Genomic DNA, 19,790 nt, shown 5'->3' on the forward strand with positions numbered 1-19,790 from the left:
CTTGAAAAAGAAGGAGAAAATGTCTTGTTTACAATTGAATCGTTTTTATTTTACATCTGTATTTATTATTCAGTTCTTCATTTCTCAATTAACTATTCAATTTGAAAAATTACTTTCAATATTACGGAAAGCGATTTTAAGTGCGTGTTTTCTGAAGTGCGCTTTCTTATTTGGGTTAATTTTAACGATAAGAGAAAGTCGAGCGCGTGAATTATCAATAAATATTTTCAATACTTACTTTGCATAAAACTATTACTTTGTATAAAATCTTATAGAATTTTTAACTTTCTTTCATTAACAACAGTTTATGTAAACTCAGTTTCAGCGAAATTGTATAAAATTTTTGTTTTTTCATTTTTTTTATATGCAAACGATTTCTTTTTAGCATTTTTATAATTTTCCAAAAAAACTGTTGGAGAGAAAACAACATTGATGATTGAATATATAACATTTTTATATAAAATATATTTCAGTTAAAAAGTAACGTATAGAAACTAATGACTTAAGATGAAAAATATTTGTTTCATAGTATAAAAAGTGTGTGCATCTAATGCAAAATATTTATGTCCTCCTTTGCAAATAACTACTTTAATGTGATAAGTAAAAATGGTCAGATTTTAATTTAATTAAGGCTTAATACTTTCACTTACATTCAAAAATATATATTAGCATTATTTAATACTCTTTTCAAAATCAATATTATATACATATTGCTAAAAATGGAATTTAGAAGATAAATGAAATGAATCACGACAATAAATTAATGAAAAACGATAACAAACAATTTATATACAGCATAAAAATGTACAGAGAAATATTACGTACCAAAGAAATCATATTAAATACGATACAACTCAACATTTTTACGCGGTTGATTCCTTTTAGTTGAGAGATACGACTGAGATGTACAATGAATATTCAAAACATTTTACTTCGACACATTTCACTCACTTCACTTCATATTTTTAGATACAAGCACGCTCGACTAATTGTACATTGTGTGAACATTAATCGTTGCGATAATCACGCGTGCGCGCGAATTCCATTGGTTCATCCTGCTGATTAACGCACATTATCAAATGCAGATTTCATGCACGTAGCGCATAATACGGCTTAAAGCATATAGCACTTAACCCTCTCCTCTGAATTCGCTATACCGGAGACGAATGTGATTGAATAGCGCGTCGAATCTCTACAAATACATATATATATCTTTATCTTTCTCGCTCCCGCACACTATTGTCATGGTGTCTTTTCCATCTCTCTCTTTTTCTCTCTTTCTCTGTCAGTCTGTCCCTTCGCATGTCTCCCACAGTCACAGTATTATGGTGTAATTAGGCGATAGGCTTTATACGATTCGCCGTGTAAAATGCGGCCGCGAATGAATGAAACCGACTGAATGTCGAGCGTCACAAGTGTAGACGCCCCCCGTGGTGATATCCGCATTGTGAACGCTCCTTTCGCGACGACGCATTATGCGTCGGTTCCTCCACTAGTTTCTTTGCGGTAGCGATTCTCTAATCGGGACAAATGTGCGCCAGCAATACGGCATTGCTCGTAAACAACGACAATCTACGCGTGAAATTTATCTATAAATCATCTGTCCCCCTGGACCATTTTAGCAGAATTCTGTGCGGAGTAAAAATTTCTAGAAAATTTTACTTGTTTTAACTTTCTTCAATTATAATCAAATTATATTTTGTACGTGTACTTTTAAAATAGTTTTTGTAACAACGATGTAGAAATACTTTTCAGGCTATATTTTGTACTCGAATGTTTTGTACTTATGTAGATTAATTAAAAAATAAATCATCTGTCTCCTGGACCATTTTAGCAGAATTCTGTGCGGAGTAAAAATTTCTAGAAAATTTTACTTATTTTAACTTTCTTCAATTATAATCAAATTATATTTTGTACGTGTACTTTTAAAATAGTTTTTGTAACAACGATGTAGAAATACTTTTCAGGCTATATTTTGTACTCGAATGTTTTGTACTTATGTAGATTAATTAAAAAATAAATCATCTGTCTCCTGGACCATTTTAGCAGAATTCTGTGCGGAGTAAAAATTTCTAGAAAATTTTACTTATTTTAACTTTCTTCAATTATAATCAAATTATATTTTGTACGTGTACTTTTAAAATATTTTTCATAACAACGATATAGATATACTTTTCAGGCTACATTTTGTAGAATGTTTTGTACTTATGTAGATTAATTCAAATTTGTCTGAAAAGTGAGAGATAAAATAAAGGAAGGTATAAAAAAAAATTATAATAATATAAATCTGAGTCTAAAGACAAATATTTAAAGGTCCGAGGAGAGAATATCTTCAGGCTCGAAAGATTTGAGAAGCTGTGCCACGTAGATAAACACGAAAGGCAAAGCAATGAACGGAGAAAGCTTTTTGAAAATCCGAGATAGAAAGCTCATAAATAATCCGAAATAGAATGCTCATAAGTAGATGTAAATTGTTACACAAAAGAGCGGAAAATTGCTAACTTCCTTGTAGTACAGGATGCAATTGCATTGGATTGAATTGTATTATGTTTCGAAGGAAGCCTTCCGTAAGATCTATAACCGTTTAACGCCTCGTTAACTGTTCATTATTAACGTGCCGTTAAACAGGAATAGATCCTATAAACGACGCGCGCGAATTAACGTTGATCAATGAAACGTCTTTCGACGGTCTACATCTGGAATGGATTGAAGCATTATGTATTGATCGATATCGAAGTAAAATGCAATGTAAAATGTTATTGATCATATTCTCTCCGCTGTTATTATATAGAGCAATTAAAAATTTTTTATACATTTTTCTGCAAGTATAATTTTATCAGCTTATGAAGTCTAAGTCTTTAAAAATAAGGAAAAATAATATGGGGCAAAAGAATCGATAAAACATATTATTTGAAAGGTAAATCTTAAGTAAATCTGATATATGTATTATGTATACAACTAAATTGTTATACATATAACTACGAATTTACATAATTATTATTTTCATAAATTCATATCCCTTTTTTATATTTAGAAAATAGCATAATATATAATGAAAGTTTCAGAAGACATATGCATGAATTTATATAAAATAATCACGACAAATTTATTTTATAGAAATATTGTTCAATCTTTTATAATTGTTTTTTGTCAAATGACTTTTGTAGATTAAAAAAATATTGGAAAATATCTTCTAATATGTATTCAAAGATATTGAAAATATCTTTCAAGATTTTTTTTTAATATACAGGAATAATTTGGCAAAAATACAATTATAAAAGATTGATTAATATTCTATAAGATTATTAAGTTATCGTGATTATATAAATTCATGCATGTGTCAAAATTTCCATTCCCGTGCTATTTTTGGAATATAAAAAAGGGATGTGCGTTTATCAAAATAACATGACGTAAATTCGTGATTACATAACGACCCATTGTACATATGTATATCAGATATACCTAAGAGATAATACATAAAAAACATTTACATAAGATTTGCGATAAGAAAATGTTAAATGTGTGTCTAAATATAAAAAAAAAGAAGCAACATAAAAATAACAGATACTTCAAATGAAATAAATTAATTCCACACAAAGCTGCGTACGTTACATTAAAACGATTTATCTCTCGATCGTCCTCGATTACGCGAAACAGTCATTATCTCCGGATAATATGCGGCCTCTCATTCTTCACCGGCGTAATTAATAATTAATGCACAAACGCTTGTGTACGTGCTCATGAGACGAATGTAATCGCGGGCGGAAGTCACTTTATACGGTAGCGCGAGCGGTTAATGCCTGCGGGGGCTGTTGGGCGTGTATTACAGGGGTGGATTTCGACGGTAGTCGCGGTAGCGACGGCGGTGTGTGCCATTAACAGTGTTTCCCCGGAAATGTAAAGCATAATGCGCCGGCAGCTCTCGTGGATATGGAGCCTATTACCATTCGCGTGTATAATGCTGCCTTTCCCGTCCCGTCGCGTCGCGTCTCGCTGTATTGTGTTTGCGGTATGTTCAAGAAGTGTTCGAACTTGTGTCGCGCGATAACTACCAAGTAGCACTCCTCCGTGAAGGCACATATCCCTCCGGAGATCCACGAGCGATCTGTGATCGTGCTTCAAAGTTTCGAGTTTTCTTGCAAGATTTTTTCCCGTTTTTTTTAGTTTAAAAATGATACATCTTTCTAGCATTTGTATTTCGCTGAACGGTAATCGAAGTGTTCACTTTGCATCTTCTTTTATTTTAATTTACTTAAAAATTAATTAAATTATTGTGTTATAGAATAATTCTGTTGCAGGATTTTTTAAATTAATTAAAAGAAAATTTATTCGCGGCTTAATTATCAAAAGTATATATCAAAATATTTAATGACAAAAAAGAAACAATTATTCTTGTATTTTATTTGAGAAATTAAATGATACGTGTCTTTACATTTAATTCTCTCTAAAATAAATTCAAGAAGTTTGTAATCAATTTTCCCTTAACTCGCGACATTTTTGATCTTGTCAAACTTAAATGGTATGTTTATTGAAATTTCGACCTAACTGGCCAGTACAATTTAATTAGAAATACTACGTTTCAACCCTTAGGTACGGGTCTTTTCAAGTGTAACTGCACAATAAAAATATACAATGATTAAGATATGACACAATAATTTACAAAGTTGTTAACGAAGAAATTTAAAATAATATAAAAATAATGTAATGTACCTTTCAAGATGTTGATTCGACAGCAGTAAAATTACTAATGTTAAACCGGAGACAAGTAAATCAATTTAAGTCAAACGTTAAAAACACAATAATATCAAAGTTCGACAATACAACAAAATAAATAAATAAATAAATAGACAATCATATACTGTGGATCAACTTATAAATCGGATTTAGATTTCCTTTTGCAAATTAATGTTATTTTTATATTTTTTAATAAAAAACATCTTCGCTAATTCTCTCTTCCTTCTATGTTTTTCGCCATGCAAAATCCTAGGTTCCATTCACTTATGGTCATATTTTTTTCGATGTTTGCTAATTACGTTAAAATTGCTATAATGTTGTTTAATATTTCTACAATGTTCGTTTACGCGTGTAGCTAATTGTCTTTTTGTTTGCCCTGTATATGTTGCATTGCAATCGTTACATTCTATCAGATACACAACGTCAGTTTTTTTCATATGGTTGATCTTATCTTTACCTCTCTTGATTAATCTATTTAATTTTTTCGGGATAGTATAAACAATGTCGAGGCCACATTTTTTTAACGCAATACTCACATTTTTGCTTAAGTTTTTTAGGGGACATTGTTGACCAATTGGTACAGAAAACCTACTTTTTCTGGCAGATATCTAAATTTCCTTTCTAACCACCCCCTTCTGAGTATTGCGTTAAAAAAATTTTGTTTTGTTAACAACTTTGTAAATTATTGTGTCATATCTTAATCATTGTATATTTTTATTATGCAGTTACACTTGAAAAGGACCCGTACCTAAGGGTCGAAACGTAGTGTTTCTAATTAAATTGTACTGGCCAGTTAGGTCGAAATTTCGATAAATTTGTATAGTTTTACTCATCACTGGCGACTTTATTAATTTTATCGTTACTTAAATGGTATGTGACTAATAAAATAAAGAAAAACGTGGAAACTTCTTGAAAAGTCGCTGTTCTGATGGCGATTTCGCGCGAGGCAGAGTCGAGTTTGAGTTCACTAAATCGACAGCTTGGCGTCTTGCAAACAGAAGCGACGTGATCCTGTTTGCGCTCAGTCGGGCATAATCCGAGGTAATCCTCTTGCACAATATGCGAAGGCGATGCGCTCTATTCTCTCCCTCTCCTTCTCTCTCTCTCTCTCTTGCTCTCTATCTATCTCTATGTGCATATACATAAACATGTACGTGTCTTTCGCGCTTCTCTCGTTGGGCTTTTTTCCCTTTTCCAGTTGTATCTCATCTCTTCGACCTCTTCTTCGTGTGAGAAAGCATTTCTCTGTGCTGCAACGTAAAGAGCATCCTGGATAATGAAAGGGAAAAAAGGGAGTGTCTTGCAGACGCACTGCTTTTGTGTTGAATCTCATTACGATAACTTGCGGAAGTGAATTATATTATAAATTATTACGTAACTTTGATTCGAATCAATGAGCCTTACGTAAACATTCTCGTAAAGAAATGTCTTTATTCTTTGAAATGCTTTTCTGTTGCTCGCAATCATGAGAAAGAGAAACATATTACAAAATTTACATATTAATAACATTACATATTTATGAATAAATATTGCTAAGATCTTGCACAAATGAAATTGTGTTAGTTCCAATATATATCTGAATGAGTCATCATGAAATCTTATTTTATCATTAAATATATCTCTTTTTATTTCACATTATTCTAGTGTGCTATGATTTCTACTCTTATTTATAATATATAAGATATTGATAATTCTCAATACATACATTTAAAAAAGATCTTGATTTTAAGTACATGAAAATTTCGAATATTATTCTTAATTCTTACAATACATTTTTTGAAATGTTTTTAGCGACAGAACTTGAATTTTACTTTTTAAATTTAAGCTTTTTTACATATTGCTTTGCTACGTATTTGAAGCTTATGAAATGATACAACTTGTACGCTTTCAGCTGACTAACTCTTTCCGACACTAATTATCACACTCAACTCCATTTTCATTCCCTGTAGCACTGCGAGCTTTCGTTTCACCCTTTTTTGTCTGTGGTAGAGAAAGGTACACGGAGGGTGTTACGTTTCCAAGTAGTTCACATCTTCAACGAACACGAACTTCGATAATTAAGACACTTCATGTCGTCAATGTTGCGACGCTTAAAACGATTACATACAATTTTCAGCTTACGCTATGTATTTGAAATTGCATTATAATATAAAAATTAATTCGCATACATACATATAGACTAGTGCTGATACAAATTATTAACGCAATTAATTTTTTTTTTATTTTGCTGTTAAAAATAAATTTTAAATTTTTCAACTTACTAATTGAACCTTTTAGCTTATTGATTGAAATAATTATTTCAATTGTTTTCAATAATTTTAATTTTTTTCAAATATGTATCTCTTATATATTCGTACTTATTGTTCTCGTGGAAGATAAAGTTTTAAATAACATTTTACATGTACGATGATCAACAAGCAACAAATGTTCTTGCCATTAAAAGCACATCTGATCTTATTGTCTTTCTTTATGCGCTTTGTATGACGCAAGGTTAAAGTATATACTGGCTATAGATACACGTTGCGGTAGGATAGGGACCACGCGTTTAGAGATAACACGGCGCGAAAAGAGATCAGTCGCGCTTATTTGCCCACTCAAGGCGATCGCGACGACACACATGCGCCACCCGCGATATGCAAATGACGCAGATTTACACAGGTGGATAGGCACAGTTTTTGAGTATACGACGTCCAACTAAGGTGCGACGTTCGTACGCGACGAGACAGTTTGGGCGAGTCGTCGAAACTACCAAGTATCTCCAGAACGAACCGCGCAATTTTTTTTATTAATCGTCTTATTAATTTCTTGAAATTCCGTTTCACGAAGCTGGATCTTCTGTTCCTTTTTACCGTTAATCGCGTATATTCAATGGTTAATAATAATTTAATTTTTCGAACGCGGGAAAGCGTTATTATTGTTGTGTAGAATATCGAAATTTTTTCTAATTTTTTGATATTTTTTAAAAATGCATTTTTTAAATTATGATTTCAGTGAACGGAAGTGTTCAAAGGCCCGAAGATTCTGCCTTCGCAGCAGCTGGGCGCTGCGGTCGCTCCATGGCCGGGCGCCACCGGCCTCATAGCCTCCGTCACTGCTGACGACATGGCACACAAAGGTAAGTGCCTCAAATATAAATTATAATTTTTAATTAATGAATTAAAAAGTTTATTTCAAAAATTCATTTCTATATCGATCGGTCTGCGCGCCAGAAATAATTTTACAAGTGTATGAACAGAGATAATAATAAAAGTTTTATAAAAAAAGCATAATATGCGGAAAAACCATAACTATGAAAATTATTATAATTAATTCTAATTAATATTATACAATATTAGATTAATTGTACGGAATATTTGAAATTAACGATATATTATTTTAATTTCGAACCAGTTGATTAATCTTTTTATGCAAAAGTTTTTATTTGAAAAAATTATTTTTGCGTGTGACTTCGTATATGTATATTTATATATTCGCATAAATAATTCCAACTATCAAATCTTTAGCTTGTAGCTTTTAACTCTTAATTCTCTTAAGATTTAAAAATACATAGATTAATGAAAAACTGTCGCTCATATAATATAAATTGAAACGATGATTGAATCTTGTCGAATCAGATATATAAGCTTTTTAGAGCAAGTTAAAAGTCCGAGTAAAAGTTGATATCTTTAAAAAGCTGTGCGATAAGAAAATTTATACAGGTTTGTATATAGTGATAAGCAAAGAGTATATCGAAAGATTCCCGAGTATCCCTTTTTATGAACTTTGACCGTACGTTATTTTTCAATCCGTTATTCCATTACGACAGCCTATCAGAAGAACGATTATGGTAAAATCTTTATGGGGAGCGGAACTCCGCCTGAAGCATAAAACTTAACGATTTCTGGCCGATGACTACGAAATGTCAATGGCACATAACTGCTACACGTGCGACGAATTCTCTTATTGCGATTAGGGGGGCTTTGTATTAACTTTACTGATGTTTCGTATATGTGAAACGCTTACTTTTCTATATATTTAATTCAAGTTGATAATTTTTTCGCTTCTTTGGTAATGTCTGCGATCTGTTTATAAATGCATAGAAAATATTTTTTATAAATTATTAAATCGATGAAGAATTTCCTAATTTAAATGAGAAATTCTTGAAATCACTATTCAAAGAATGTTAAAGCGTAATATGATGATGATGATTAACGGTGATGGTTCTTGAAATAATTTCACTTGTAGCGCGGTTTTACGCATTTTTCCTATTAATTCGCGGGACGCAGTCTCGACGAACGTAAACTATGTTCGGAGATATTACGGATAATTCGAATTCTAGCCCCGGACGAATCGAAACGTCCGAGAATCAAGAGGGAGGCGTTCGGTTGATGGCTAAGGCGTTTAACCCCATTAGTCCTGAATGGAACTCTCCCTCCTTCTCTCTCTCTCTCTCTCTCTTTCTCTCTCACTCTCTCTCTTCCTCTAACTTTCTGTCACTAGCGCTTCCTTCGCTCTCGCCTGCTCGAGCTCTCTTAACACAAGGGTCCGAAGAGGATGGGCAGACGACGTCTCAAGGCTTTCTAAAGCCGGCAACTTCTGCCTGAAACTGGCTGCTCACTTCACGTATTGATTTCCATTCTCTTACGCCTTCCAGCGCTCCTCGCTACGTCCTCCGAATCCTCCGTTCGTTCCTTCCGCGGGATCTTCCATACCTCCACCGCGCCGATCATAATTTCTGTCCTTTGACATCCTCTCGGTAGTCATCGTATAATTTAACTAAAACGCCAAGCTCAAGAAAAGCCTTCAAACGCAGTATCGTTATCAGATAATTCGCATGTTTTATCTTTTTAATTTCTACATTTTGTTATAATTGTATCTTTACGAATGTAGATGTCATAATATATAAATCTTCGAATATATTGAATATATTAGAATATATTGACGATTCTCTCTTAAAGAACTACTTAAATTTAAATTAAATTTGAATTCTCAAATCATAATTATTTTTTTACTTCTTTAACATTATTCTTTTAATCCTTCTCGGTAAACGGCGAGAAAAATAAGCCATATTTATTTTAGATTATTTTAATTTGTTATTGCTTAAAATTTTAATAATTCTTTAAGATACCTATAGAAAAATATAAAAACATTTTCAAGTTAATGACACCTGCAAATACAATTCGAATGTTCTTCGCGGCGCAAATAAAGAATTCTCGCGAAGATTTTGAAACGCGAGCAGTAGCGTGGATTAAACGTCGCGACGCGGAATCCACAAGTGAGGAAGCGATCGGCGGAATCTGCAGGGTGCTCGAAAATCCACGAGTTATCTGACCGAGTGCAGCTCAGTGGGGTGTGTAGCGTTAAGTTGGCGTTAGCTCATCGAATCATCCCGAATAGAGCGACCGCCGTCGTGGCAGTGCCAAGAGACGAAGGCTTGTTTTGATCGATCGCACGTACAAATCGTATTTCCGACCTCGCCTCGCACAGCCGATGACAAATCCGTTCTTCCTTATTCTCCTGCGTGGGCCACGAATTATTGCTCATAGAAACTGTCTCGTCTGTTCTTCATGCCTGTTTTACGCCAAGTCGAAGTAACTCAAGTAACAAATTAGGTGCTTTCCTTTTCTATTTATTTTGAGAGTTGAGAGAGATGAGCTAGTAATTTTTCATTTGTCTTGTTTCTTTTTATTTCGTGTATAATTACTGTGATTAGCGTATAAATATGTAAAATTGTTTTTCCTGTAAAATTCGGAGTTTTTTATAGTACACTTTCTTGTGTTATTATGGCAGTGTGTAAAGTGGATGTTAATTAGTTCATTTAGCTCTTAAAGTCATCAAAGCAAGCAAATTTAAAGCTGTGAGGTGTTGGTGATTAGAGTTGGGTGGGCAGAACATTTTTATTACGTTAATTTGATTATTCTTTGAGCATTAACGTTAACATTAAGCGGAATATTACTTTTACTTTGTTGGGAAAATTATATTAGTGCATGTAATGAAAATAATTTTTGGATATGTATGTTCTACAAATAAATCAATGTGACTTGATTTACAAAATTAAAATTTATTTTTTTATACAAATGATACATATTTTATTAATTTGTATTGCATGTAATTTAAATCTACTTACAATATTAAGAGTTTCTGTGGAAAATAGAAACAAATCTTCGTCTTATATAATTTATAAACAAAGTAAAAACATTCTGGTTTTTGCTCTTAGGGATGATTATTCTATATATTTATTGCATTAAAATAACTCGTGGAATATTTCTACCGCTTTACTACGTTTGTAGAGACAACTTTGTCGGATAAATCGTACATTCTTCATAAATTTTTCAGCCGCATATTTGCGGCTAACTTTTGCAGAATTGCAAAGCCGATCGACATTTCCGATGTGAAATATCTACGAGATAGTATTTAACAAAGTTTTCACGACCGTTGGGAGGGTTAACGCTTCAAACGTTCCACAGCTTTCGAACTAACGATGGTCTCTTAACCGTAATTCCTGACGAGAGTTTCCAAAGTTTGGCAAATCGTCGCGTTTCCGCACATTTGTCCTGCTCCGTCGCGTAAAACGAGGAAGCGTACCTCGTAGTTGTCGCGAGTAATCGCGTGAGTAACTTAGCGACCACATTTCCGAAATAACACTCGCAGTTGTTTTATATTTTCTTCTCGTTTATCGCGGGTAATACTCTCTCTGTCACAAACATGTAATGTATTTGATCGATGATCAAATAATTATCTCAAAAAAAATTGGATTATGTATAATATTTATTTGAATTATCTTGAAACAACCAACAGTAATTAAAAAATTATAAAGATTTCATTACGATTTAGCGCTGCATTCATTAATATTTTTTTTTAATAACAGCTTGTATTTTTACACATATTTTTTTGTTCAACATTTTGTCATTTTTTAAATACAAATTTGTATGACAATAGCCGATAGAATTCATCTCCTTACGTATCAGAGTATCGTAGGAATTTCCATCGGAAAAACCATTCGGCAAGTTTTGGCGCGGCAGGTGATAGGGACGGGCGCGCCTTCCAAGAAATCCGGAAGTTTGGCAAATCGTTCGACCTCCGCTTTACCACGTGGAGTCGGCTGTCAGCACGACATTTTGCCGACGACGAATCAACCTCCCCTCATCGTGCGGGGGTTGCTCTTACGCATAAGGGTAGTAGCGAAATAAGAATAAGGAAGGATAGCGCCCAGCTCTTCTCTTCCTTTTCATTCTTTATCGATAAGTGCAAGAAGCGAGTCAAGATAGAAAAAGACAAAAAAGGAGGGCTAGGAAGTGAAGGAAGAGAAGGTGGTGGAGAAGGAGATGGGGGAGGTGGCGGCGGGTTCTCCTGAAGCATTGATCGTTTCTGAATTCCGAGTAGATGGCAACCCCCGGTTCTTCACCCTCCGGTCTTTCTCCCTCGGAGAGTCTCGATATACGTACTCGTCTTTCGTATGTTGCTGCGGCGAAAAAGGAAGAGCAAAAATATGAAAACGTTAAGAAGACGAAGAGAACAAGAGAAGAGAGAAAGAGAAAGCTACCCTCTTCAAGACGGTCCCCGTGTTCGTCCAAAACAGAAAACTCCTTCGCTTTTGATCCCGCTGCTTTCAAGCTTCGTCTACGACAGCTTGCACGCTTTTTATTCAATTAATTCAAGTAGTTCGCGATCACGCGACAAACGATGCTTTTTATTCCCTAGTTCTGAAGAAGAATAACAATACTTTGCTTTTGTATCAAATTAATAATTAACGCTGGAGCTTTCTCGGAGCTGTGCGTTTCAATAAAGAGAATCCAAGATTATAGCAAAAAGTTGAAAGTGTTCGAATCGTCGAAAACGTCGTGATCCTTGGTGAATTGAAAAGAAAAAAAGAGACTTGTTTTATCCTATTATTTTTTCATAAGAAAAAAAAATCACAAAGTATCGAAACGTTCTCGCAATAATTTTGCGCATCCTCTGCACATCCTTTGCGGAAGCTATCTCGCAGTTACTCGCAAACGTTTTCATGCCTTTGCGGTCTCCTTTCTCCCTGTATTTCCTGGAGTATCGAGTACTCCCCTCTCCATCGGCATCATCATCGTCGTCGTCGTCGTCGTCGTCGTTGTCGTCGTTTCCACTTGTGCCGCTGGAAAACGCTGAAGATACGCGTTATTTCAGGCGGAGACGCCCTTTTCTCTTCCGCCGTCGCCGGCGGCGGCGGCTTTTACAGCTATCTATCGAAGCATTTCGTACGTGGACTGGATACATGGTGGATTTTCCGGGGTCCTTCGCTTGCGCCACCGCGTTTTGCGACTACAAATTCTTCGGACGATGGACCGAAGCTCGAAATGCGCTGGCCGCTCGCTTCTGTTTGAAGAGGGAATTTCACAGTCGAATACGCCTGATGCAAGACGCATACAGTTCCTGTCCGACTACTATCTTAGTTTTCACGGAGAAACTGCTCTTCGAAAAGGTGCCCGACAGTTACTTCCGGCAGCTAAGATGATCTTGAAAGTTACATTGCATTCGCGTATTCGCGGAATTGAAGCACCCCGGTTAAAAATTCTCGGACAGTAGTATTGTTTGATACACATTATAGTTGATCTCCTCTCGGATTCCCCTTGAATATCACGCTCTCTGTCGAATATTCTGAAATTTTAAAATCGTATAAAACAGACTTGAAATCTCGTTTCTCTTCGCGTGTTCACAAATGTGGGGAGGTTCTCGCTCTTAATCTCGCGCTTATATTTATCTATTCTCCAATAGAAGAAAGTGCCACCGAGAGGCGACATTAAAGCCGGGAGCTCATTAACGCAACGAAAGAAAAGAACGAGCGGCCCGACGACCTTAGCCATTGTCACGACGTGAAACTATTGCTATGGGAATTTCATGGATTCTCCGCGGCCGTCGCGAATAATGTCCCGATCGTTCCACTGATTTAACACTGCGGAGAAGTAGAGGAGACCGAGGGAGGACAACGAAACGTTATTGGATATTCTTTCTAAACGGTGCGACTTGACCGCACTTTAGATTCTGTCGCCAAGTTTTCACAAGTCCTTATTTTGTTCACATTTTACTGTTACAAAACATTTGCAACGATCTTTCTTCAAGACTCAAATCACGGACAAGTAACTTAAAATAAGGGAATTGCATTTAGAGTTTTATGGAAAATTTATGCATCTTCGCGATTAAATATGCAACGAAATTTCTCAAACAACAATTTTTGATAATAATTAAAATCACGTAGATGCGAATCCCTACACAGACTTTGAAAAATATCTTTATCTTCGAGGAAAAATTAATTTCTCATTGAATTAATCTTTTAAAGTAATTTTGGGTTTCGGATCTGCGACAGAAATGAGGAGAAGCAAAGTAGATAAATAAAATCCGCGATATCAAAGAAAAATACTCTCTGATACCTCCGATGCAGGATATCTCAAAAATATCTTAAGCCGTTAGAGATCCATTTGCATTACTCATCGTTCTTTCGCGCCCGCGCTCCCGTATGCATTATTCCATCCTAACTATACAGCCCTTCCGCGACGGGAAACAAAAAACTGTCATATAAACCTCGCCCTCTCTCGCGCTGACGCTGAGAGGGTGACGGCGAGAAAATGGAGACGGTGTGAAAAGCCACCGCGAGAGACGACGGCGACGACGACGACGACGACATCGTTGCCGACATCGGCGGCGGACGTCGCTTTTGTCCGTCGACGAGCTTACGCGGGCATGACGTTAATCGACGAGACGAGCTTCGAAAGCGCTTGAGAGGGTAAACGCGGTTAAGCCAGCGTCGGAAATTCCTTCACGTCCTCGGATCGTCTTCTCGAATGTTACAGCGTAGCTAATTCACTAATATATGTCACCATAATTCACGTCGCGCAAAAATACGACGGACGATAGCCTGTACAAAAATTTTATTAAATAATTTTTAGTAATTTAATTTAAAATTTGGAAATTATTTTTTAATTAAATAAATTTAATAATCTAGAAGGTTGGGGACAAACTCACAAAGTGGATTAAATTTCAAAGGCAATATTCAGCCATTTGTTATTTAATCGTCGTGTTAAAAGGAAATTTCGATGCTGCAAAGTGGACGTGATAATAAACGTTCGCGAGTTCTAAAAACGAATTATAATTATGATTTAAATAATAATGAAATTTTATACGTATATTATATTTGTAATGAAAATATAGTAGCAAAGGACCGTACTTTTTTTATCGACACAGTTTGGGTATCGTGCATCGCGAATAAAGAACTATCACGCTAAATAAATATTTTGACAAATCACAACAGGGAAAGAGAGAAAGCGATAGTCCGGGCGTACTATGGGTACACGAGCAACTGTCGACCTAATTTTCCCCTAAATGTTTCCGGAGATTACATCGGTTCGCTATTGTACGTGTCCTGCGTACGACGTCGTGATCTTTCAATGGAACTTTGTAAGCCTCTTGGAAAAACGGATACCCGATTTACATTGGTTCGCCGGTGCACGATTAAGGCAAACGATCTTAAAATAATAATTTAACGTATATATGTTATTTCGTTCAATATATCGTTCAATAATCGTGCAATATATACATATATCTATATATAATTTTCTCTGACACATACATAAAATATTTAAACAAGAAAAGCTTTTTTCGTACATCACAGAAGAGGTAGAATTAAAATATTCTTAACTCGACACGCACTTCCAGAATTGTTTATTTCTCCGCGGCAAAACTTTATGTCAGTTTGCCTCGGGGAGAGTCAGGAAACGTAATTTCCTTCCTCGACGCGGCGCACCGCGTCGAGGAAAACAAATGGCGGACAAATGCATAAAATGAGGAAAAATCGTTAGCGAAACACGGCGCGTTTATCCGCCGAGCGATAATGACGTCGTTTGGCGCGGTAGCAGCATTTTCATTTGATTTCTCCAAAGGTTCGTTTCTGCATACGCTGTTAGCACATCAGCGAGTTTATTTTGCCCTCCATCTTCCTCTCTTCATCCTTTTCTTCGTCGTTTTTCGCGTTCCCCGTCATCCGTCTCTCGACATTCTCAAACGTACTTTTTCGTGCCGCACCGAAAAATCTTTCTCTCTCTTTTTTTCTCCGAAAAAAGGACTCGAGAGGTATGCCACTTCAGATTCTGAAGAACCTCGTCCTACCTCGAGCACAATAATAACGATTCCACCCGCACACCTGCCTCGACTACCGGACCAATCTCCGAACATAGTCCGACCCACATTCTCATTTTCATAACAAGACCAAATAAGCCGCACCTGCGATTCCCCCGAACGCACTCTTCTTCATTCCTTTCCGATATTTTTCGCATATTATGTACAAATTGTCATGGAAAATATGGAAGAATTGTTACACTATCTCGAGAGAATATTTTCTCACGCAGGGTCTACAACATAAATTTATATACCGTTTCTGCATATATCAATGTAAAAGTTTTTCTATAGTATAGTGACAGAACCCCCTATACAAATGTTACAAATAAATTTCATCGTCATCATATAATTTCATTTAACAATATAACAAGTTTAATTCTATTTTTTCTCATGCATTTAATATTTCTATATAAAACAATATTTTTTCACATCCGTTTATTTCTATGAATATTTTTCATCATCATATCACATAATTTCATTTAACCATATAACACGTTTAATGCTACTATTTTTCCTCAGCATTCAATATTTCTATATAAAAAAAATATGTGTTCACATCCGTTTATTTCTATAAATATAGAGTATATATTTATAAAAAGTTGTTTACTAGACATCAACGCGCGTGTGGAGTAATCGAGTATTCGGTGTTTCATTTGCATCTGTAGATCCCCGCGTTAGATGTAGATCAACAACGCTGCCGCATTATTCCCACAGCTGATCATTCCGATACGTAGATCTAATTATGTCACAATCCCCATGGGCATCGCACTCCCATGGGAACGAGCGGTGCGCGACCACAATGCCAACCAACCAGTCGATGTCTCATTGTGCACTTTGTACGATTGTACTGGCAGTACGCCTCTGTTAAAGGGGCCCTCACGGCACCTTATTTCCTGGTGGCACATGCGACCCCCAGCCTACGTCTACATACGGCTCCTCCGCCGGACCCTTCCTGCATTTTTCGGTAATAACCGTCGAAAAAACCGGGGGGCTACCCGGTAGACGACGTAGCGAGGATCTCCCTACGCGATTTAAGCTTACTCCCTTTTTTCTCTCTCTTTCCTCGCTCACAAATCGCGCGGATTACATGGCCGGAACACATGTTCCTCGATATATTGTTGCCGCGATTTCGCTTATTTAACGGAAATAATGGCGACCGGTGTCTCCGAGTTTCTTCAAATTTTCCGACGTCTGGAGGATAAGCTGTATAAGCAGGAACTGGTAGTAGTAAATGCGGAACGGAGAATTAAACTTTCTTAGGTATAGAAATTCGCTTCGTTAATACGTGTAAAATTTATATATAAATATATCAATTTTATTTCTTCAAAATAGAAATTTCGTGGAAGAAATGCTTAAATTAGAACAGAGAAAATTAGTTATAAAATATAATCTTTTCTAATCAGAAATGAATATTGATTTATAAAAAGGAATGATATCCACTTGAACATATATTACTCGAAAAATCGATGAACAACTTCTCTTTTTCACGGCGAAAAGACTTAGAGTGCCACGTTTAACGTAGTTGATATCGAGATGCCGGGTATAATTCAGAGATGATCTACCTGCCGGACACGCGCGTGAGGGTAGTTACGATAGTACCGGAATTGCCCGCGGACGAGTCCCGGACCTCATAGCTCTATACCATGTTGCTAGAGAGAAGCAGCGGCTCTCTGACAGACTCGTTGGCGCGGAATAACGCGTTTACGAGGCTCTTTGTCCAGTCCGCTTTGGACCACGCCGGCCGTCTCGTGCGGCTGCGGCTACTGCCGCCTAGGTTGCGCCGATCCCCGATCTATTTCCCCGACCTTCCAGCATACAGTTGGCCTCCAGGTAATTGGATAATTCGACCCGGAAAGAGAAACTCTCCACTTGCCGGGAAGCGCTCACCTTTCCGGCGCAGAGCAGCGCGTTGACTCGCGCGCGTAATAGACGATCGCCGCGGGACCGGCGAGTAACTGCTCGTATATATCGATGCATTTCGCTTCGAGTAATTAAACTCGACATTTTTTTATAAATCAATCTGTCTGATTAAAAAATTATACGGCTAGCGTGGGGAATTCTACGTCCGAATTTATTCCTACGTCCAGAATGGAAATAAAAATGTTAATATACATGTTTGTTTTGACGAATGGATTAATCAAATTCTAGGATGAATGAGAATATATTTATTTTATATTTTATAATTTCTAACGACTGAGGAATCTGGGCTCGATTGTGTTGTGCGATATAAGATAGCTGATACGTTTGACGTTTGACGTTTTAATTACGTTTAGTTCGGTTAGCTAATGGCTCTTTAATATTAACGAGCTTGTATACTCGAGTCGTGTAATTTGCGGTATAAATTTAGATAATGATGCATTTTTTTAACGAAGAAGATAGGTAGATTACATTTTTTTATCTGATATTAAAATAAATTGAATTTATTAAATATTTTTAATTTCAAATAATTCGATCAATTATGTTTGGCGAATAGCTTTTAATTTACGAAAATATGCCTGCTGCTGTTTTTCATTGCTTATTATTATTATATTATTTATATTCTATTCTTTTTTGCTTTTTATTTCTATTATTTTTCATTTAAAACAAACAGTAATTTATCTCCGAATCGCTATTCTGCTAATCATTATTGTTACCTTAAAGGAAATTGCACGCTCAATTTATCCGGTATCGACGAGCATTTGATACTTTGCAAACAGACATCTACGATCAATCGCCAAGTCGAAATCTCATTAGTGCCTTAAGAATGTATCCATATGTGTATACGGATAAGCTAACTGTGTCACAGTACAAAATCGACGAGTTTCTTTGACCTGGAACAAGATCCCACATCTGTCTCCGGAGTCGATCTTTCCCTTTCGATACAAATCGTTGATCGAGGATGAATCGAGTTGTCAATGGACGGCCATTAATAACGCTAATAACTGTCGGGAGCACGTTTTCGGGGAAAAAAAGGTTGTAGAGCGGCAATAGAGGAAGAGACAGACAGACAGAGACGAGAAAAAAGTGAAGAGGGGAGTAGAAGAGGAGTCGCGCAGGTCAAAGCACGCGGCAGATTGGCTGCAAACAACGGCACAACAAATACTCGAGTCCTCATTGTGCGCCGCTTCTCCTCGCGCAGGACAGTGTCGTGTTAGTTCGCGATAGCGGCTACGGAAAAGCGGTCTCGACCACACCCCGCTAAGGTATAAGGGTCCTCATTTTGAAAACATGTCCGCAACAATGAGGCCATTATGACGATCGTCGAGCCGGTCGCATTCATATTCGATACTCTCTCTTTCTCTCTCTCGTGGTTTCTTTCGTCCTACCTGGACGGTCAGTCAGTTGTGCTACGGACTGGACCCTCGTCATGTCGTCCATGGCGTCTCAATACGGCGACGACGATCGAGAGGGGGAGATTCTTCTATATCGTTGAACGATTTCACCGACAAAATAGACTGCTGTCGTCTACGATGATGCACACGACTTTCCGCATTGTGCTAGCAGCTTTATAGCGAAAACGCGAGTAGTCAGCTCCGGGTTGACTCGTTGGCGCTTCACGGAGAAACCCCTGCATCGACGAGATTCCATAAATTAGTTGGAGAGCGTATCATTGACACCGTGAAATCCACAGAGGACTTCATCGTACATCCCTATAATTCTTTATTCGCTTATTTTCTTGATATACGTTTTTCTGAGTATATCGATAGAGCGAGTGTGTGTTTAGAAATTTTTTTCTGCATCTTGGGAGAAAATAAAAATCAAATATCAGTTAAAGATATTTATAAATAATATTACAAATGGGAAAATATTTTATCGTTTATTGAATTACATAATTGCATGTTATCAAATATTTCTTGGTCAACGATTAAAAAAATAACAACGGGATATGCTCTCACACTCTTAATTTTGTTACAAGTTGTAGAGAATGAAATTCACCTGATTCCAAAAATTGCGATTGC

The 19,790-nt window shown here is 36.3% G+C and overlaps 1 protein-coding gene across 6 annotated transcripts in view; it reads left to right on the forward strand.

Annotated features, from left to right (window-relative positions):
- The window catches only part of LOC114935742 (paired box protein Pax-6), a 123,491-nt gene that overhangs the window by 42,594 nt on the left and 61,107 nt on the right, over positions 1-19,790 (forward strand). For all 6 annotated transcript variants that reach the window (XR_014924528.1, XM_085481758.1, XM_029308671.2 and 3 more), the window contains one exon: positions 7,726-7,849. Coding sequence is in view for 5 of the 6 variants with exons in the window: in XM_085481758.1 (XP_085337884.1) it covers positions 7,837-7,849 (13 nt within the window). In the remaining variant the exon portion in view is untranslated. The remainder of the gene's footprint in view (positions 1-7,725; positions 7,850-19,790) is intronic.

The sequence above is a fragment of the Nylanderia fulva genome, unplaced genomic scaffold, assembly GCF_048542155.1.
Source record: "Nylanderia fulva isolate GAGA-0341 unplaced genomic scaffold, ASM4854215v1 Scaffold19, whole genome shotgun sequence".
Classification (NCBI taxonomy): domain Eukaryota; kingdom Metazoa; phylum Arthropoda; class Insecta; order Hymenoptera; family Formicidae; genus Nylanderia; species Nylanderia fulva.